Raw genomic sequence first — 22,878 nt, forward strand, 5'->3', positions numbered from 1 at the left:
ACTTTCGAAATTCTGATTTGTTTTGTAAAATAATTGGAATTGTTTTTTTTGTTAGTTATCGCAGAAATATCGAACTTCCTTCGAATTGCTATTTTTTCGATCAAATCAGTTCGATTTCCACCCCTACTCCTAGGAAGAAGACTTTAGTTTTTATTTATTTATTTAATGTTTGGACTTTACATCGGTCTAGGCCCAATAGTTCAACCCCACACAAAACCGGATCTAAGCCCAGTCCATTTAGATAGATTAAATAAAGCTATTCAAAATGATATGATTAGATCTAAGATTAATTTTAATAATTCGAAGGGACCAATTAGATCTAAGATTAGTGTGCTTACAGCTATTCAAAATGACATGATTAGCGATTGAGTTCAGGTTAAGCCACCACCGACAATGTTTTTAACCTAAACTTGCCATTCTTTTGAAATTGATGTTAAAGAAAAAGATTTTAGTGTAATAAAATTGAAATAAATGTTTGAATTATAAAAGAATAATAAGAAAGAATATTTTAGGAATAATGTTGTAAAAGAATTGAGTTGTAAAAGAAATGAGTTGAGTCGAGCGCATGTTTGTTTATGATTATTTGAATTTTGATTTTTTATCGGATCTTTAAATTGTGTTAGCGCTTAGTTTGATAAGACAATCGAATTAAACTGGAACGAGTTTTAATTAAATCAAACACGAATCGAACTCAAGTAACTCGATTTATAATAAATATTTAATAATAATAAATTAATTGAATATTAATTAATTTGATTTGATTTCTAGTGTCAATTAAAACATAAAAATTATTCTAATTAATTTATGTGGGATGAAATTACTTTTTCTTTTCTTTTTTCTGTAAAAAAAATGATAGTTACTGATTAACATCCTATTGTCTCAAACTCATGACCAGATGAATCTTACAAAATTACAATTTGCCCCCACGTGATGGCCTTAAGTGACACTAATTTCCAAAAATCCACTTTTACTATACCAAGGAATGCATCTCTGAACACGGTGAGGGATAACCTATATATAATATATATATATATATATATATATATATATATATATATATATATATATATATATATATATATATATATATATATATATATATATATATATATGATATGCCTAATTGGCCCAACCCAATGGGCCTACAAATTATTTACCTACTGGGCCACGAGCCCAATATCGAAGACCACTATCACCGAGGCCCAATCACCTTCAAGCAAGGTTTGGGTCCGACAATCTCAACTAAGCTATAAATACACATTTGACCTCATTCCGTAAGGTACGTCCTATTAACTGAGCAATACTATCAACTGTATTCTCTGGACTATTTATATGATCAGCATGTCTGACTTGAGCGTCGGAGGGGTTTCCGCCGGATCAACCCCCGGCTTAGTTCATGTGTTCTATGATCGCAGGTACCTCAGGATCATCAAGTTACATTTTAGCATCATCAATATATATATATATATATATATATATATATATATATATATATATATATATATATATATATTGCAATTAAATACATTTTTTATTAAATAAAGAACAAAATTATTACAAAGAATAAAATTATTATAACTAAAAGGCTTAACTGTGTCAAAAGAGCAATTATTACCTCTAACTCTTGTGCTCTTTTCATGATACAAAGTCTTAACTATAGTATAATTAAGGTTTAGTTTACCTCTAATTGAAGACATAGGATACTTCAAATGTTGAAATCCATTAACCCATTAACCAATTAACCCAAATTTCGGGTTTTTCAAAAAAAAAAGAATTGGCACTATAAAGTGGGCTTACAATAAACTCACCGAAAACGAATATAGATCTCGATTTAACTGGAAAAAGAGGTTCCGATACCAATTAAACTAAACCGTAATTACTTGTTACTATAACAATTAAAAAAAATTAAATTAATTTCGACTTTCGAATAACTTTACCACTCTTCTTCCCATTTTGCTCTCGAAATTTTTTCAATACTCCATCGATTGCAAAATCGAAAGCATCTTTAACTTCATCGCTACCCTTAACATTATAAACGAATTTTGGTATAAGACTAATTACCTTCTCTCTCATCTTTCTCACCTCGTCTCTACTATAACTCTCCAACACTTTCCTTATCGAAGTCCCATTTCTGACGTCTTTCCGGTCGATAAAAACCGAGAATTTATCCGGTTCGTCTCCCAAAAACAACTCGTACTGTCGGTCAATGCTTCTCCTCCAGAAGAAAACCGGTATCGAACCGGCCAGCATGCAGTCGAACGTCGACCGTCTAGTGTACGCGTCCCCCCTCGGCTGGAGGCAGAAATCCGACGCTAGAAAAGCTTCTAGAATCTCGGACGTCCCGTCGTAGCACCGGGTCCCGGAGCAATCCACGACCCGACACGTGTCCGACTCGTTCTGGCAGTGACTCAGCAGTATCCCTCTGAAATCGCCCTTGATTTTTCGTTTCCCGCCAACGAATGTGAAGAGGCTGGTGCGCTTGTGGGTAGTTACGTAATTTCGCCATTGGTCGGTTTCTGATTTAGACTTTGGGTGGAATCCTGTGGGGTAGGGTACACCGATCTCCAGTGGGTCCCACGGGTGCCTCTCGACTGACAGCTTGAGGACTCGTTCCATCAGCGGCATGTTGACGAAGCTTGAGCCCCAGTCTTCCTCCTTCGATCGCCGGAAATCCCACGTCATCCTTCCGAGCATGATGAAGTGATCGGAGCCGTTGGATCTCCGCCACGGCGGCTGATCGCTGACCCACCGGAGCAGCCCCTCGCATAGCGTGTCCCGCTCCTTGGCCGTGTAGCTCGTGAACAAGTACTTCCCGACGGCGACGGCGGCGTAGAACGGTATGTAGAACGCCGTGGCCAATTCCGGCACCGTCGTCCGGCACGCGTGGTCCATCATTCTGGCGTGGTAGATAATTTCCCCGGCGAACATATCCGTCCAGTACCACGACGGAAGAAGATTTTCCGGCACGCCGGAAAGCCCGGCCGCTCTCGGCCCGAGGCCTCGATTCGAAACCGCGTTACACCGCGAGTGCCACGGATCTAAATCGCCGCAGTTGTCCAGCAACTCCTGGTTAAACATCGCCGGAAGTTCGTACACGTACACCATCCCATGCTCGCATTTACCGACCAATTTCTCCGACGAGAGTACTCCTCCATTTTTCCGGTGAACTGAATCGGAACCAGTCTTCAATTTCTCCGAACTTAATACCTCTGCAAGCGGCGGCGGCGGCGGCGATGGCAGCGGCAGCAAAATAGTTTCCGGCAAGTTCCGATTAGAAAGTAGCAAAGCAGATTTCGACGGAGTACTGAAAATGAACTGGAGAACGAAGAATTGAACGAGGATGATTATGAAAAGCTGGAAAGTTTTGTAGAAGAAAGCCCGAATTGGGTTTCTTGAAGGAAGATTATTTTTAGGTTTTTTATGGGACTGGTTGTCGGAAGGTATTGGATGATCCAACATGGTTCCCGATAATTAATTTACTGTTCTAAAAAAGAAAATATGGAGTTGTAATAATTGAAGCTCATATATCAATAGTGATACATACATGTATATGTATATAATGCATATATGGAAGTAAACCCTAGACAGCAAGATCGAAGAAGAGATGTAGACATCAGAAAATTAGATCAAATAAATTTATATACTATATTTTATATATATAATACATCTGTCTGAAAATTATTTAAAATTAATAAGAAATAATGTGTGAAAGTGAGGTGTTCGATTCGATCTTGTTTGTATCGTTTACTAATGAAAAAAATAGGGTTTAATAATTTGATATGATAATTATTTAATTAGGTTATGTATGTGTGGTATCAACTTGTGATCTAAGCAAACGATCACTGGGTTGAGTACACTTGTCAATTTAGTATATATAGATCCCTCACTTTTTTATTTTTTTGTTACAGATTGTTTATTAATTAATGAATTCGTATCTAATTAAATATTGAAACTCAATTGGACACGTTCAATGAGACAATATGATGAAATGCCATCTATTTTAGTTTTTGCTAACCAAAGATTCCTTTTTATTTTTTTAAATACTCAAATATGAAAAATAATAAAAATCAATGATGTATTGATATTAATTGTATTTTTTATTAACTAATAACAAGAATAATTTAATCACCTTTTATTTTGATGATTCAGTTCATTAATAAAAGTTTCAATGTAACAAATATTTTGGGGCATAGGGAATAGTAATTGCTTAATTAAATTATTTCTTATAAAACACGTACTGCACAAAATACTCTAAGAACTATAATTAATTGAGCTCGATCTATATTTCCTTGAGAAGTCTCACTTATTTGAGAAATTAAATAAATACCTACAAGTCTATTAATTAATTATTATAAAACCCCTAATTTATTTTCGGTATTACATAAGTACAATTATTTTTTTCTCTTTAGACTTGCTCATAGTTTAAATCGTGTACCCTACGACTACTATTTTTTCAATACGTCTTTATTTCTGCTTTTCATAATTTTCTGTCAAACACAGATTAGCTTAATTAAGTAGTCAATAAATACCGGCCGTATAATAAAATATAATATATGAGAAAAGGAATCTTAATTAAAATAATATTTATGAAAATGACGTGGAGCCTAGTTGTCACTGTAGACAAGGAGATGTTCAATTGTTTGAGTTTGAGGTACGGCCGCCCACCAATTAGATGGAAGCTTCCAATTTTAGCCCTAGCCGCCCTCACAAACCGGCTGCTCTTCATTCAATTTATCACATCTGTTTTTATATACTTATGGAATTTAATCAATTTATTGTTAACTTTATTGTCTTAGTTTTTTATTTTTCTTTTTTAATATCTTATATGTAATTAAAAGTACTTAGCGACCATTAGTTACTCTAATAGCATTTTTGTAAGTATGTTTTTTTTTTTTTTAAATTAAAAGAAAAGTTTATGTGTCGATTGACTCCATTTTTGAGCAACTAAACTTGAAGTCAACTTGATCTCGAAAGATGAAATAAAATAAAATAAAATTATCTTGGATTAAAAAAAATAACCATGGTCTTAGATTTCATAAAAAAAAAAAAAAGATGAGAAATCACGTGAATCGTGCGTGATCAACATTTAATGGTGGATCAAAGTACAGGGGGCATTAATTGAAGTAACGTAGTAACAAGCTAAGTCGTTGCTCTAAAACCATATCATTAAGATTATTCCAATATAGTTTAATTAGTATTTCAATTTGACTACTAGTCAGTTAATCAATACGACTATCTGACTTTCTTATCACAAAAAAAATTAAAAAAAAAAATTAAATAATAATAACAATAATAATTATTAGTATTAAAAAAATACTGCACAACGAAAAAACCCGTATTTAACGGAAAACGTGGTGATCGATGTGGTGGTTACGCATTTTTTGGATCTGAATCAGAAATTAGTATACAGTACTACTATTGGCTGTTGCAATTTGCAAGCAGTTTAATTACAAGTTTTCAGATATTGACTTTTTTTTTTTCTTTTTCCATTTTTCCTAATCCCATTTTTCTCGTGTTGTTCATCATAAATTAATTCATAATATTTATTTATTTAATGGGTGGGATATCACATTAAGATAAGATGAGTTCCATATCACTGGTTAAATAGTTAGAACTTGTTATATTAACTTATCGAACTAAATTTGAACACATATTTTGGTTTGATATACGAAACTCGGCCCATGATCGATTAAGAAATATATAGACGTATAAAAACTGACGCTACTTCAGCACGATTCGGAATCGATCGACTAAAGCTCGTTTGAGCTCGTTTCGATTTTGAAAACTCGATAAAATTTTATAAAACGCACTCGGCTTGACTACATTCATTTATCATCGTCAACACGTAAAACTATTCAATAATTTGTTCAAACTATTAACCCAGAGTTTTTTTTTTTCTTTGTTTTAGGTCTCATTGTTGCCTCACTTACAAGCCCAATTTTCATTGGGCTTTGTATTATGTTTCTTAATCACCGTAATTTAACCTTGTATTTAATATTTTTGTGTTTATTTTAATTGTTAAAAGAAAATTAATCAGTTGGGCCAAACCATAAACAGCCCAAAACAAGGCAGATATCAAGAAATAGTTAAGACATTTTTAAGCCCAATAAAAAAATTTGTGCCTTTGAACCAAAATATTCTAGATGGTACTGAAAAAACTGCCGAAAGTGATGTTTTTCTTTTTAAATTATAGTAAATATTTAATTGCATTTTTTTATTATTATATTTAAATATACCAATTTTAGGAGACAAGTTAACAGACAGCAGTGGGTCCCTGGATATAAAAATAATCTTAGTCACCGATTACTTGAATCATAACTTATAAATTAGAACCATTAACACATATCTAATTATCCATCTAACCTATTCTTTTATTACAAGTCATTGACATGACTTAATAAAATCACAATAATAATAATAATGTAAAATTTAATTGAGTTACCATGTCAACCGATTTTTCTTGTCTTTACGAATTATGAGATGCTACATCGGATGAAGTCAAATGATTTTAGACCATAGATTCATACAAATAATTATTTATTAAGTAGACAAGTGTGCGCGTTTATGTTATTATGTGTAGATATAAGGTTTAAGATTACCTGGTGTATTTCACTAGATGTAACATCTATAAAATTATGGCTAATCTATGAGATAAGATCAAATTACTAAAATACCCTAATATTTGAGTAATTGCAACTACCACCTACGTATTTTCTTATGAAAACAATTCCTCATTTAGTTGATAAATTTAACACTATAAGAATAAATGTGTAAGACAACAAGTAGTTAATGATGATTGTAATAAACAGAAGGCCCCCCACCATTTTTGACATTACCTTAAGGGTTTACCGTAATTTGCCCATCGTTTTATTTTTTTCCTCCAATTTTGGATAAAAGTAATGACAGATGTGTTTAATAAGTCAGACGATCAATTCTACTTTCAAATAATTTCCTAATTTATATTTCCCGAAACATAATTTTGAATAAACCTAAATTAAAAATTTTCCTTTTAAGTTTCCTCACAATAAAAAAAAATATAAAATAAGAATCTCTGACATTTTTTCCTAACAAAGAATATTTGACTTTATACATTCATTTAAAAAAAAAGGGAAATAGCCATTAATTTATCTTTTTTTTTTTTTTTTATATTAATGCCATTAATTTATCTTAGTACTCGAAGATAACGTATCAAGGTTCAATGAACTTCTTCAATATTTATATGTAGCGAAAAGTCTCATTTTTGTTTAATTTAAACACTCGTCCATAGTATATGATTTAATCACAATTTGCACCCTTAAAGTTACAACATTTTGTCACTTTGCGTCCTCTAAATTTTTTAATAACACTTTGCGCCATTAAAACACAATAAATACACTCTAAATAAAATTTTAAAACTAATAAATGAAATTTAATATTTTTAGTGATATTCTTTTAATGATATTAAATGTCAAGTCAATTTTTTTTAGATTTATGAATTCCTTGGAAACTACAAAATGAAAATAATAAACTATTTCCCTTATCAACATATTTAAAAGTTATTATCTTTTTCACAAATAATATTTTACGAAAAAATAAATAAAAAAATTAAGTTGTTATCAAGTTATTTGAAAATATATCTTCTGCAATAGATATATATGTACTAATTACAATAAAAGATCCACGTATAAACGAATAATTTAATGAGATTTTTTTTTAGAAAATCTAGTTTTTTTCATAACATGTGATTTGTGCTTTTTCGTATTTTTTACGCTCGAAATTAAGTTGAAGGTAGAAGGAAAAGATAATTTAATTTGTTAATTTTCACATTGGAAATTAAGAAGAAAACAAAATCCCAACAAAATCTAAAATTGCCCTTGCCCTCGTCAAATTTCAATTCAGGGTGCGTTATGCATGATTTATTATGTTTTGGGTGTAAAGTGCTATCAATTTTTATTAAGGGGGCAAAGCGCATAAGTACTATATATCAAGGATGTAAAGTGGAATTAAGCAATAGTATATAAAAGAAACTAATCCTCAATATTATTGCCTCTCTCAGTCTTCCCCTCCAATTTCTCTGCAAATTTATCCTTCTCCAGAAAAAAAAAAAAATTCCAGATTTAATTAATTGAAAATTTAGTCTACAACTGAAGATAATCCGACTTCAGCCCGGCCCGGCCCGTTGATTCACGAGTTCTTGAGCCAAAGGCACAAACCCTGAAGCTAAATGCAGAAACACCATTGATCTCCAGGTAATTAATGAAAATAATCCAGCAAAAAAGTATAGAATTTCATTTTTATTGAGTTTTATTTATAATTTAATTTAATATTTAAGCATATATTTCAGAAATTAAATTGACCGGCAATCCTGGGAGAAAAGTGAAAGATGGGTACTTGGGTAGACGTAAGTCCTCGGCCATGATCAAATTGATTAGTTAGTTGATTAATCTTCTTAATTGTAATAACACTGTAATTAATTCTAATAAATTTTTGGATAATTTTGTTTTAGCAGGATGATGACGACGAGGAAACCCCGCTTTCGATTGTCTTTTACGCCCCGATCATCGGTAATTAAACTGCGTTTCGTATCGATTTTTCGATCGTGGTTAATTAAATTGGATGCTTAATGATTATGGTTGTTAGAGTTGTTGCTTAAAAGGTACTAAAGATTCAAATATGTTGGCCCAATTTATATATTTATACTTTGTAGGGACCCGACAGCAAATAATTGCTCACCTTTTGTTTTCATAGAAGTATAATCATTTTATTAATTTTTTTCTATGAATACTGTAATTGAGGTGATTTAGGAATTAGGAATAGTAATCAAGGGTAAAATTGTAAAATGGGTAATTAAAAAAATTGCAATTTCCCCTAATTTCAGCAATACTGGTGATGATTATTGCACTGATAGTGAAGCTCCTGTGGAACTGGAACGAAGATGTCCGCTACGGCGAAGACGCAACGGAGAATAGCGGTTTATTATCGTACAAGGACGAAGAATATTTGTACAGTTCGTACGGTACAAGTGAAGAGGATTTAGAATCGTGTAATAATAATAACGATAATAACAATAAAGGGAGTTGCAGTAGTAGTTATTCTTCCTTGGACGACGATTTGTACGACGGAAAGATATGCGCGATATGCTACGACGAACAAAGAAGCTGCTTCTTTGTTCCTTGTGGCCATTGTATTACCTGCTATACTTGCGCTAACAGGTAATTCAATTTATTGTTTAGATTTATTTTTTTAATTTTAATGTAGAAAATCTTATAATTAAGCCATAGGGATTAATGTGTGAAATTGAATTTTAATGCAGGATCATTAGTGAAGAAATCAAGACTTGTCCAATCTGCCGCACATCTATTATCAAAATAATGAAGTTACATATTTCATGAAACAATTTTTTTAATTTTTTTTTTGTTAATTAAGCAAGATCATCTGTATATATGTAAGGTGGTCCTGTAAATATCATAAATGTGTACATATTATTGAAAAAAAAAATTGTGAATATATTATCCATACACATGGAGTCATCATTATTCATAGTCGACCGGGTTTATTTTTATTTTAAATTCCGAAGAAGGGTGTATTGCATTTGGATTAAATCTTGGGCATCTTAAATTAGGAGGATTCATGAGATTCAGACAACTGGTCTATGAGATGTTACACCTGATGTAGAAGACTGAATGATTTTGGACTATAGATCAATATAAATAGTTACTCATTAAGTACACGAACAGATGTGTTTGTGTATTATATTGTATGCAATAATGTAAATCCATAGTTCAAGATCACTTGATGTATTACACCGCTTATAACATTTACAAAATTTCAGACAACTCGAGAATACGGTCGAGATTTGTTTAATGTAATTGCTGGCAGTTGTGAGGGCAAATTAGTCATTTAAAGTATTTATAATTAAAACATTTTGAAGTTTAACAACATATATCATTGGTCACGATTGGTCAAACGAAACAAATGCCAACTTTATTATAAATTAAAAAACAAATACTTGTTACGATTTACGAAGATATATTCAATATAAAAAAAGTGGGCCCCAAAACTTATCCTTGAAATTGCATGGGGCCTTTAGTCATTTTCCCTTTGTCCGAACATTAAATACATCACATTCAACTTCTTTAACCCATTCCTTTGCTTGATATCTTGTCTCTTCACTTCAAGAATAATTGTCCTTAATTATTATATGAAATATATATATACCTATAATATAATATTTCTCGTCTCTCCTATAGCACCCCCTTCTAGATGGGCGATAAATCGAACCAGTTTATCAGAATATTTGTTAAACTAGCGGAAGCAAATGATCTCTTTGTAATTTTTAAAACATTGGAATGGGGCGAAAATGCAATTATCAAAAATTTACTCCTTTGGGTAATGAAAACTTTGCACTTTCAAGAACAACTTTTCTTGGGTTACTTTAGCCGAATAAAGATTTCGTTTTTGGGATAAGTTTCGAAAGGAGGTTTTTCGTTCGAGTGCTACAATATCACTATCGGTTTTTGGTTCGAGAAATAATCAGAGTTTTTGAAAGGTTATTTTGGTGAATAATTCGAAAGTTTCTAGTGAAGGCATGAAAATAGCAAATTACGAAACTTACTATATTAAAGTAGGAATTAAGTACGAGTCATAACGGAAGGAGTTCAAAAGTACGAAAAGAGAAATGTTACGGTTTAGGGTTACACCACCAAAAGAAAATAACCAAAAGTTCTAGCATCGTTCATAGGTCCTCGTACGTCTTCCAAAATTTCGGGCAAGACCTCGATCCACTACTCGATCCATCCCGGTTGAGGATTACTAGCACTACTACCTGCAATTAAAAGACATCTTATATGAGGTATAAAGCTCAGTAAGAAATCCGAGTATTATCGAACTTTGGAAATACGTTATACATAATATATAATATTGTATACCCGTTCTTACCCACGTTTCGCACAACAACACAAGGCAATCGGTCAATTCACATATCTCACGAAAACACATCATTTAACAAAATCACGTAATTATGCAAAATGACTAAAATGCCCTTTTTGTGAAAATCATGAAAAACACATTTTTCGTTTTATCGGATCCGTGAAAGATTAATTTATGTACCGGATAATAAACTTGTTACGAGCCCGTTTTCACTAAGTGGAATCAAACCACTACCACATCATCCTAGTTGGATACCGGCCAACTATATCCGAGTTGTTTATTACCCGATATTCCATTAATCTTTCAAATAAAAATCATTTAATGCAACTTTTCGAAATAATGCTATGACCCACACATGACATCACAAATATCAATCAAGTGCCACAAATTTACACAATTATCACAATTTACCACATATTTGTAATTTAGGCAAAAATCTCAAATTCACACACATAAACACACAACCACACACGGCACACACACCATGCACAATCAGCACACACACCTTCACACATTTTGAGCACACACACATGCAACCAATACATTAAACTTCACCATTTAATCATCAAACCATGCTTAAAGAAAATACCCCTTTTCACATCTCATTTAATGAACTTATTACCACTTCTAGGTAATAATCCATTTCAATCAATTCTTCACAGCCATTAAACACATCCAGCAGTAATTAAAGTACAAAAATACCAAAACTCATCACTCATCACCATTAAATCAAGAACATAAACATTAAAGCACAAAACATGTTAAATGGCATGCAATTTGTCCAAATTTCGAAATAATAGCAAACTCATTCCAAAAATCCCCAAATTAAATCCTAGGACTCCTAACTGACCCAAATTCCAGATTCTGAAGTTATTTTAAATTTTCACAAAGTTTCGAATTTTCATGAAATTAAAAACTAGGAAAAATCTTGTTTTTCAATTAAAATCCAAAACTCAAACATAACTCTAATTAATTTCAAAACTTGTTAAATAAAACCTTGTTCCTATCTAATACTTGCTGAAAAATAGATCCAAACTTTAAAAATGAGAGATTTTTTGGAATTTACAGTTTTGACCCAAAAGTTTCGGAATTTATACATGCAACCACACTAGAAGTTCAATTTCTACTTTTCCATGAAAACCCCTAACAAATCTGAAATTCCACTTTACTAGATGCAGAAAATGAAGTTGAAAAGTTGCTTAGTGCAGAAATTTCGGAAATTACATAATTTACCCCAAATTCTCTAGATCTACACATGCAAACCCACTAGAATTTCAAAAATCAACTTTTCTTACAAAAATTCCTTAAATCCGAAATTTTTGTTCAATAAATGCTGGAAAACAGTTTTGAAAACACTGTAGGACTGACTTTGCAGAAATTACAGATTTGACCCAAAACTTTCAAAGATCTACACATGCAACCACAAAAAGTTAAAAATTCGTTTTTCTTGAAAACCCCTTTTTGAAATCTGAAATTTTTAAGGCTTTTGGCCAATAAATGTTGTATCTACCCACTATCAACTTAGATGATGCATGCAAGAACAAGAATTTAACAAGAAACACTCATTTTCCATTTTTCTTCAAAAACCCCTAAATTTTCGAAATACTCCCAATCTTTTAGAAAATTTTGAAAACCCTTTTTAATATTATTGATGCCATTTAATTGCAGCAAGAAATCGGAATTTCTTACCTTAAAATCGAAGAAAGAAAATAGCCGAAAGGGAGGGGGCTTTCAAGCACCGAAGTCCAACCAAGCCACCTTGATTGTGAAGGAAATGGTGTGAGCTTCAAGGAGGGAGGAGTTGTGATCTCCCGTAAGGAGGCAAGTGGTTTTGATGGTATTTTTGGAGTAGTCTATGGCAAGAGTTAAATAAGGAACTCTCATTTTTATGTTGGGAATTCTTTGAAAATGTTAGGTGAGGTGGAGAGAGGAGAGGCCGATGGTGGTGGTGATTTGTCTCGGTGGGAAGAGGAGAGAGAGACAAGTAAGTGTCGAGGTGTTGGAAGGAAAAGAGATGAAGGTGTCTCTTCATCTTACTAATGAAGGTAGAGTGTAGGATTAGTGAAAATGATGAGTGTTTTGCCAAGTGTAATGCATGCCTAATTAGACATTATTTATTTATTTAATTTAAATCTCAACTTGCATCACAACACACACACATCATCCGAACACACACACACAATTCGGACACATATATATATATATATATATATATATATATATATATATATATATATATATATATATATATATATATATAATTCACATATTTTACCAAGTTTTAAATAATTTTATCAAATAAATAAAATACGCAATTATTCACATAAACCACGTAATTCACGAAATTCCATAGTATTTTAATCTACGGAAATTTAAATCATATAAATCGCACACATAATAGCGCACGTAATTATTCACATAAGTAACATATAAATTAAATTCACATAATGCATATAATTAAGATCACGTAATAATATTCCCTAAGGGTTTTCGAGTTCGGGAATATTAACCTCGGGTTTTAGAGTTTCCGGGTTTTGGAAAGGTGGGATGTTACATCTCACTCATTATTCAATTATTGCAAGCATGGCTATCATATCAGAACATATCATCTTATCGTTTTCTTCCACATATCGTACCGTATCATTTATCGTATCGTACGATATTTAATTAACTATTTTGCTAATATAATTTCTTTTATCTGAAACACTTTTTCATAATTTCACCTAAATTTTAAAAATAAAATGTATGGACACGTCAAATAATGGGCATCACATTTAAATTATTTGATACAGAATTAGGTTTTCATAAGTTAATCTGCATGCATACAATTCTACGTTCTTTTCAAGGTCCGGTGATCAAGACCTTGTTGAGGTAGGCTCCAAGTGCCCATATCGGGAAAATATTTCGATACGCGGAGTAGCTTATCATACAGTTCTTATTGAACACACCGATAACTCCCTGCTGCGGAAAATCTCCATTCTCCATTTGCGAATTAATCAGCACTTTTGCGGCACGGTGCAACGGGCCTGCATCCCGTTTACCCTAATAATATTCCACCGCCATTACATTAATCGAATCGTTAGTTAATTAACGTACAAAATAGTAATTATATCAAAGATTAATAGATGAATAGATCACTTACTTGTTCGGCTTCAATAAGCGCCAGCATCGCCCATCCAGTGTTGACCATGTGCGATAACGATACCGATTCGTCGTCGTCTTTTCGAATGTTTGTGTATACTCTGTTTTGGCTTGAAAGATAGCTTTCTCCCCACCCACCAGAGGGAAGTTGCTTCGACAGCAAGAATTCGCAACCCTTTCTTACGCACGAGCTGTTTTCGTACGTCTTACCACCATTTATTAGCCCCGTTATCCCGAACCACGTCCCGTACGTATAGCATACTCCCCAAGATCCATACCTATTTTTTAATTTTTTTTATCACTAATTATTTTTTTTTATCAATTTGCATATAGTAAAAAAAAAAGGGACTAAATTAATTACCACGAGCCGTCAGGTAACTGTACGCTTTCGATGAAGTCAAGTGCCTTGTCGATGCACGTTTCTATGTCTTCGCTCCGGTAATTAGGATGCAGTTTGTTGAAATGTTTCAGACTTTGAATTGCTGCAGATGTGCATTCTACGTACCTATTTAATCAAGCAACTTTTATTTCTTTTAAATAATTAATGTCACAAATTTAAATTATAACATAAATAAACTGTATAACATAAAATTGAGATGTAAAATTTAAAGTTGGAGTTATTACTGGTAGTCGATGACGATATCCCCGAATGTTTCTGATGGATTTATCATCTGTTCATACAAATGGATATATATATATATATATATATATATATATATATATATATATATATATATATATATATATATATATATATATATATATATATATATATATATATATATATATATATATATATATTCTTTGGTTAATGATCTCAAGAACACTTATTTTTTACTTGTAATAAATTGAAAAGATATCGTGTGTGTGTGTTTTGAATTCATTTGTTACCTCCAACCAAGCGTAGGATCGTGTGAGCTCGTACGATGCAAAACCTCCATTACTATTCTGCAGCAATAAATTAAATGTGCCGATGATTTTCGTTTATTTTTAATAATATATGTTGAGCAATTAAGTCAATTAAAGAGATGAGAAATAAATAAAAACCTGAAGGGATAAAATGAAATCGACTGCATCATATAGCTTATTTTTTTCTAGTGCTTGTCCAGCAATTTCGGATGGCAGCTCTGCTAACATAATAGCTGCCTGCGTTTAAAATGAGCAATAATAACGAAACAAACAATAATCATTTTAATTTTAATAATTAATAATCCAGACAAAATTAATTCATTATTTACGAAAAATCGAACCTTAAGACCTTCTGCTGTAGTATCTGATGCCGGCCAACCGTTGTCTGAAGTAGAAAACGGCCACGCTCCATTTGAGCTGTGTCGATACCAACTACTGAAATCTCCTGAACTATCTCTTGTAATCTTCAATAGTAAAATTTATTTTATTTATATATAAAAAAAAAAGAATAATAATCAATTATATATAGTAGATGATGATTAATTAGAGAAAGAATTAATATATATTATGTAATATACTTGTGACATTTTGATGAAGTGATGAGCCCTTTTAAGCATTGAACCGTATTCGTTCGTAAGGTTGGTTTCGACTATTGCTTGGACAGCCAAAGCTACATCCCATAACTGACTCCCATTGTATCCCTGCATGCATAACTTTGTCTTAATAATTATATATAATAAAACAAATAAGATTTAATTACATATTTATTTTGAATTTTATTTTTTTATTACGTTCATCTTCATGCCGTCTTCAGCTACCCATAAATAGTCCTTTATCCTCGAAAGATGTCGTTTGACGGCTATTGAATTCGGATCATCGATCCAGCAGCATAGCATGTTCATTACCTGTTTAGTTTTCGCCATTAATTATTAAATTAGACAATAAGTTATTTCAATTAATTAATTACACTTCATACCTTGTTTACCGATCCAATGCAGATATAATTCGTGTTCACATCTTCGTATTCGATATGTTTCATCACGGTATTCAGTGCTCGGTTCCTCAGCTTTGAGAAAGGCCACCGCATAAGTAGAGGCTCCGCAAACTCGTGCAGACACTTCCATATAATATCTTGCAAAATTGGATGAGGGAAGTACAAATCCTCCTGCAAAAAGTACTTATTACGATGTTTTTTTAATACTCGTAAACGTATTTTTTTTTCTATTAATTAATTATTATTATTATTATTATTATTACCTTGGAACATTGGTTTCTAGCCAAATTCCAATCAATGTGATTGTAATCTTGATTATAGAGCTCTTCCCTAAGAGATAGAACAATGCCATTGATTGGCCCAACGAATCTCTTCCCGTATAAATACGACATCGGCAGATACACCATCCGAGTGTGACACCACATACGCCCTACAATATCTTTTCAATTAATTGACTTACAAAAGTACTCGCGCAAAAGTGTATATATAAGCAGTTAAATTACCTGGATGCACGGGAAGAAAGTACGGAAGAAGCCATATCTCCGGGGGTAGAGGATTATTGCCATCCCATTCGTACACTCCAAGAACCTATACATATATATACGTATATAATGTATGTATATGACGGAAAAATTGTAAAAAGGAATCGAAGAAAATAAAACGAGAAAAAAAAATACAAAAATTACCGAGAGCCAAAATTTTCCCCATGAAGGAGTGTAGGTAGCACCACCATGATGAAGGATCCATGATCTGGCTTTGTGCATGGCTCCATCTCCACCGTCGATTTCTTGTCCGAGAATCCTTAACCCGATGTAATTTAAGGTTGTGCAGAACATGCTGCTCGAACCTTCTATATGCAATCCCCACCCTCCATCAACATTCTGTACATATATATATATATATATTTCAAATTACGAAAAATTGAACTAGAAAGAGAACAATCGTAATGCAAGTACCTGATGGTTGTATATATAACGGCATATCTCTCTTTTGTGTTCGTTCGGTAGGATTGTTTCTAGAGTGTCCATTACATACAAACCTATAATCTAAACTATTCACAAACGACGACGAAATTGTGTTAGTTTGTTCTGAGCATGAAAAAAAAACATTTATAAACTGAGTATGATCAGTATCAGTATCAGTATTTCTGACCAATTCTGGCAGAAAAAACAACGGTCCACCATAATCACCCGGCCAGTGTCCATCTTCAGACTGAAGAGCCGAGTAAAATCTCAGTGCCCTTTTCAATGTGTTAACCACGGTTTCTTCGGTTATTTCTTCTTCGTTTTCTACCTTGGCCACCCGCGCCAAATCCGGTTGCCCGCAATAAGTCTCCTTCGCCAACTGCAACAATCATTAAAACACACAAAATAAAATAAAAAATGCGTACATTACGAACGAATTAATGATCCGTTCAAAGAAGGAAATTAAATCGGATCCACGGCACGTCTTGCTTAAAAAAAAAATTAAATAACTAATACTCACCTGAATTCTCATTAGGAGATCAGAACTTTGTTTGATTTGATGACGGGTCTTTGTAAAATCGGCACGCGCCTTTTCGACCAGAGCTTGTTCTTCGGGTGTTCCTGGGATCGGATCGAATTCCCAAAACTGTCGTCCGACGTTATTATTGAAGCTCGTAAGAAATGGATCATCGTATTCATTATCCCCTTGAGAAAGTTTCAGTCTCCACATTTTTCTTAATTACCACCTTAATTATTAAACAACTGTTTTATAAGAATCAAGTCTTTAATCATGACAAGTAGTCTTAAACTTCAGTGTAATAGAAAAATTAGGTAAGAATATTTATTTATTACATGCCCCCGCGCTCCAACTTTTGTCCAAATTATTAGCATGACTTACCTAATTAGTGTATGTATATATATGTATGCATGTTTGTGGCGTGCGCCTGAAAGAGTGAAGGTGCCGGGTTGGTACGGATGATGAGTTGGGTAGTAACAAAATATGGTGAGTCGTAAAATTAGTGATTGATTTCCGACATATATATAATCGAAATTCCTTGCTAATACATTATAATCCGTCACAAATCTATCACTAATCCATTAGTAAATTATAGTGACAAATTTTTTCATTATTTGATTTTTTGTCTGTGAAGCTCTATTTTCTTGTAGTGTCACGCAATTACATGATCGAGGTGATCAGGTAGCTGCAACATGTAGGATCCATAATATATGATAATTATGATTTATTAAGATTATGAAATATAAGAGGATAAACGTGTAATAAAAAATAAAAATAAAATTGGATAAGTACAAATTTGATGATTAAGACATCAAATAAAATTGAAAGAATGTCATTAAAAAAAGGGGTTATATGCCAAACACCGTTGGGATTTCAATTCTTGATAAATCTTTTAGAGTAAAAAGCAGTATACCCCCTAAACTAATACCCGTTTTGCGCTTTGCCTCCCAAACAATTTTTTTTTGCACGTTTTTACCTAAACTCATCTTTTTGTTGCACGATGCCTTAAAAATGGTATATTCCAGCAAAATTCATCGGAATTATGAGCATGTGAGCCACACGTGAGATTGACAGGGCTAAAATTGTCTTTACACTTCCAACTTGGCTGGTGTTTAAATTCCCCATTTTTCCATGTCTCTTTTCCTTTTCTTCATTTCTTTTTCAATTTTTTTTCTCCTTTTCTTTTCCAATTCTTCTTTTCCCGTTCATCACTTACCCTCCATAGACCAGCCCCAGTTTCCACAGCTTCCGACTCCGACAAGGAGACCCGCCCCCAAATCCCAGCCCATAACCGCCCACCATCAGAAACGACTTCGTTTTGACGCCGACGACGAGGCTAATGAATTAATTCTCGCACTGATGGTCCGGATTCGGGTTATTCCAAATCATCATCACCTTTACCTATGGCCGTGAATGGAGGAGTGGGGGTGGTGGTCTTCGGAAAATTTGGGGACTTATTGAAATGATTCTTCTGGTTGGGGACTTGGGGGATGGGTTGGATTTGGCTGGGTGGTGTCAGGGGTAGGCGACGGGATGGATGGCTGAGTCTACCGCCGACTTACTGCAATCACACACACACACACACAAATCGGAGAAATTAGTGTGTGTTTTTCGGAAAGAGAGAAGGTGTTCGAAGACTCGATCGGCAAACGGAGGAGGAAGCGAGGCAAGTAATAGCATCGACGGCCAGTGGGTGACGAAATTTTTGGCTGGGATCTGTTTGGGATGGTGGTGGCACGGTGGGCGAAGTGGGGAATGGGATGGTGGTGGCACGGTGGGCGAAGTGGGGAAGAAGGAAGAAGACAAATTATTTTTTTATTTTTTGTTTTCTTTGTTTTGTTTTTATTTTTTATATTTTTTTGTTTTTTTAAAGAATAATTTATATTTAATGTTAAAGATGTAAGTGAATGGACGAATATACCCTTGCAAATGTCACGTGCAAGGCACATGTTTTAACTTTTCGATCAAAATTGCCGGAAAATTTAGTTCAGGGGGCACCGTGCAACGAATTAACGAGTTAAGGTAAAAACGTGCAAATTTTTTTTGTTTGGGGGGTAAAGTGCAAATCGGCCCATAGTTTAGGAGGCAAACTGCTTTTTACTCAATCTTTTATTTAAAAATGATATTTGAGATAAATCCAATGAGCCTGAAAAACCATATATGCCCCCCACTAATTAGTATAATTATTAAAATTAAAAATACGGTAAATCAATTCCAAATCATGCTCCCAAATAACCCTAATCTGCACCGATATCTCCTGCATAAATTTCTGCCCCAAAATCACGCTCCCAAATCCGAAAAATCTTGTGTACCCACCGTCTACACCAAATCCATTCAAACAATTGAGATCAGGAAGAAACATGGTGTATAAACAAGTATATACACACCAGTCAATCATACATTTCTCTGAACATTTTGTGATCAAGTAATTTGGCCGAGGATTTGAATATTGTTGCCTGCCCTTTTTAATAATTGGATTGAAGAAGAAAAATCTGGGTATGAGTACTGTAATTTTATCTATATTAATATATTAATTATATAGTTTCTTGCATATACAATTTTAATAAATTTATCTTAATATTAATTGACACCATAACTACTGTTCTTTTAATTTTTTGTTTCTAAAATTATGGTGTAGAAACATGTGTATAAACAAATATGTAAATATGAAAACCACTTTGTATAAATAACTATATAAACATGAAAACCACTCTGTATAAATAGCTATATAAACATGAAAACCACTATGTACATACATGATACATCTATATAAACATGAAAACCACTCTGTGTATACAACTATGTAAAGGTGAAAACCACTCTGTGTATACAACTATGCAAAGATGAAAACCACTATGTACAAATAACTATATAAACATGAAAACCACTCTGTATATGCATCTATATAAAAATGAAAACCACTCTGTGTATACAATTATATAAACATGAATATCACTCCGTATAAACAGTCATAAACATGAAAACCACTTTATATAAACTTTAAACAAACCCACGAATATATTAACATAATTTACCGAAGTTTCTACCGCCTTAGAAAACCACTCTGTGTATCTTTAACGTCAATTATCCTATCATACACACATCAGAAAAATTTCTAAGAATTAGACTTTCCCACTCCACCGAAACGGAAATCCCAAAATCAATGACAGGGAATCGTTGGATTAATTAAAGAATGTGTTAAATACGATATTTGTGGAAGAGATATTATATATCTTTTAATATAAAAACAAAAGATATATCGTGGGATTAGTTAGGGGTATAATTGTATTACTTAAGTGTTTTAATTAATAATAATTATTTTTGGATTTATCTTAAATATGTAAAAATAAAAAGGACTTATTGTAATGACCCTTGTATAATGGGGGAGTTTTGTCAAATTTTCCCTTAGAAAAAAGTACAACTTTCATATGTTATTATATTTTCGTTTGTGGGTTTTAACTTTTAATAAAGAAACCTGTAACTAAATCATAAAAAAAAAAAAAAAAAAAAGGAAAAACATGTAACTAAGCCCAAGAGGCCAATATGAATGTGGCCCAAGATCATATATTTTCTGAAAAAAGGTCGTCTTCATCCATCAGTTTGCACTATGCATCCTTAAAAGTTGGCCCAAAATATTCCATTTTATAAAGTCTATTTACGAAAAAACTCCTTATTTTTTAGATACTACATCCAACCCCCTTGATCAGTTGTAAATTTCTGGCATCAACCCCTATAAGAGGGTGTTAATGTAAGAAATCTACAAATTGTAGAGGTAGATGTAATTATGAAAAAATAGAGGGGGGTGGGGGGGGGGTGTTTCTGTAAATAAACATTATCTAGGGGTGGTTGTAATTTACACTATAATAGTATTATAATTTATAACACATCAAAAAAGAAAGGAAAAAAATAGTTTAAAGTTACTATGTTGACCGGCCTAACACTGTAACATGACTGGTCAACATTATAAAAAGAAAAAAAAAAATCAATGCATATCAATAGTGGTGGCAATAAAATTCAAAATTAAAGTTGGGTCAAGTGCCAAAGTTGGTGAATTGGTTAAATTGGGTATATTAGGGTTTTTTTTAATGTTACTTTTTTCGGGTATTCTAACAGTATAATCCAATATGTAATGGCTCAATAAGTGAAGGCAGATTCTTTTCACAACTGCTCATCTATTCAAAAAACTTATTTAACATCAAATAAGATTTAATTATCTAATATAATTATGAAAGGTTTAAGCTTCGTACTCATATTCGATCGTTAAATACGACGACTATACGAGAATGAAAAGCTGCGTGAAGTCTGCAGGTTTGAGCCCCATTGCTATCATTCATACACCTTCAATAATAAACATAATAATACATTAATAGTACACATATATCTTATTTTGTATTTAATTATCAAAGGAATCTAAAAAGGTTGTCTCAATTATTTTGCCTTGTATTTTTGTCTTTATTATTACAAAGTGATGTAATGGAAAGAACAAGCACCGTGCTTCATCATGATTAAATACGGACCATTCATTTCAATTCCATAATAGGAATGGAATATATAGTGATGGCCATTATCGAATTATCTAAATAAATTATGCATGGTGGATATTTTCACATGTATATCTTTAATAAATTATACTTATCCTCATGATCCATTGATTAAATTGACAATTTGAAAAATAACAATTTTAAAGGTCTCGTTGATATAATGTCAAAAAAAAAAACTTTTTTAGGTAATTACAATTATACCCCTTAACTATAATTTTCTTATTTAAAACATCTTTATTTAGTCGGTAATTTTGCACTGCAAAGATGAAAGTGTAAGAAAATACATAGTTGAAAGGCAGTTGTAATTACTCAAACAGGAGAGGGGTTTCGTAATTTAGCATTACCTTAAGGGATTAACCATAATTTACTCTAATTTTAAAATTAAAGCTCATAATACATTGAACTTTTGGTATTTTATGAAATTGAGTTTTCAAATTGTAGTTTACAAAATATTTTCAAAAAGGAGATAGATTCCTCAACATTTTACATAACAAAGAGAGGCCATTATAAAAGTTCATCGCACGCCCCGACTTTTACTTTTATACCCTTTTGCGTTAAAGTTATTTAGTTTCCACTTTTAATTACTTATTCCGACCAGATTGATTCGATTTTGATTACTAATATTGAAAAGAAAATAACACAAAGAATAAAATTTTGTTAAATGAAAAATATCTAAACATCACGTGACAAAAATAGAGACACGTCATTACTTTGTACAAACTGACCAATATGTACACAATCACAACTTTTTTTTTAATAAAAAGATGCGTCTTCTAATTTTTTTTTTTAATAATAGCAACAATCGATGAAGAAAAAAATATAGTAAAAGCAAAAAAGCTGTCTGTATCAATATGTATCATCCATTCATCCCATTTTATCTCCACAATTATAAAAAATTAATTA

At 32.5% G+C, this 22,878-nt stretch overlaps 3 protein-coding genes across 6 annotated transcripts; 1 reads left to right on the plus strand and 2 right to left on the minus strand.

Annotated features, from left to right (window-relative positions):
- Positions 1–1,701: 1,701 nt before the first annotated feature.
- LOC105974948 (xyloglucan galactosyltransferase XLT2) lies at positions 1,702–3,622 on the minus strand. Its single transcript, XM_088821641.1, has one exon. The coding sequence runs from the start codon at positions 3,457–3,459 to the stop codon at positions 1,906–1,908; it is 1,554 nt and encodes a 517-aa protein (XP_088677767.1). The 5' UTR covers positions 3,460–3,622; the 3' UTR covers positions 1,702–1,905.
- Positions 3,623–7,998: 4,376 nt separating this feature from the next.
- Positions 7,999–9,521, plus strand: LOC105975677 (RING/U-box superfamily protein). Of its 4 annotated transcripts, none has more exons than XM_013000883.2 (5): positions 7,999–8,228; positions 8,324–8,380; positions 8,486–8,543; positions 8,858–9,191; positions 9,293–9,521. In XM_013000883.2, exons 2-5 carry the CDS (start codon positions 8,363–8,365, stop codon positions 9,369–9,371), a joined length of 489 nt encoding a protein of 162 aa, XP_012856337.2. In that variant the 5' UTR covers positions 7,999–8,228; positions 8,324–8,362; the 3' UTR covers positions 9,372–9,521. The 4 variants fall into 4 exon arrangements, with proteins under 4 accessions (XP_012856337.2, XP_012856345.2, XP_088677764.1 ...); XM_013000891.2 differs by having other exon boundaries at positions 8,025–8,228; positions 8,489–8,543; XM_088821638.1 differs by having other exon boundaries at positions 8,034–8,228; positions 8,489–8,543; positions 8,888–9,191.
- A 4,075-nt stretch (positions 9,522–13,596) lies between these two features.
- Positions 13,597–17,817, minus strand: LOC105965712 (cycloartenol synthase). The gene is made up of 16 exons (XM_088821639.1): positions 17,438–17,817; positions 17,105–17,296; positions 16,909–16,998; positions 16,639–16,833; positions 16,456–16,540; positions 16,216–16,382; positions 15,935–16,123; positions 15,750–15,863; positions 15,537–15,659; positions 15,300–15,422; positions 15,097–15,195; positions 14,941–14,997; positions 14,674–14,720; positions 14,411–14,554; positions 14,051–14,327; positions 13,597–13,950 (listed from the first exon to the last, which is right to left on the minus strand). The coding sequence occupies exons 1-16, from the start codon at positions 17,645–17,647 to the stop codon at positions 13,750–13,752; spliced, it is 2,313 nt and encodes a 770-aa protein (XP_088677765.1). The 5' UTR covers positions 17,648–17,817; the 3' UTR covers positions 13,597–13,749.
- Between the last annotated feature and the right edge of the window lie 5,061 nt (positions 17,818–22,878).

Source organism: Erythranthe guttata, chromosome 8, assembly GCF_056151865.1.
Source record: "Erythranthe guttata isolate IM_541 chromosome 8, IM_541, whole genome shotgun sequence".
In the NCBI taxonomy this organism is placed as follows: domain Eukaryota; kingdom Viridiplantae; phylum Streptophyta; class Magnoliopsida; order Lamiales; family Phrymaceae; genus Erythranthe; species Erythranthe guttata.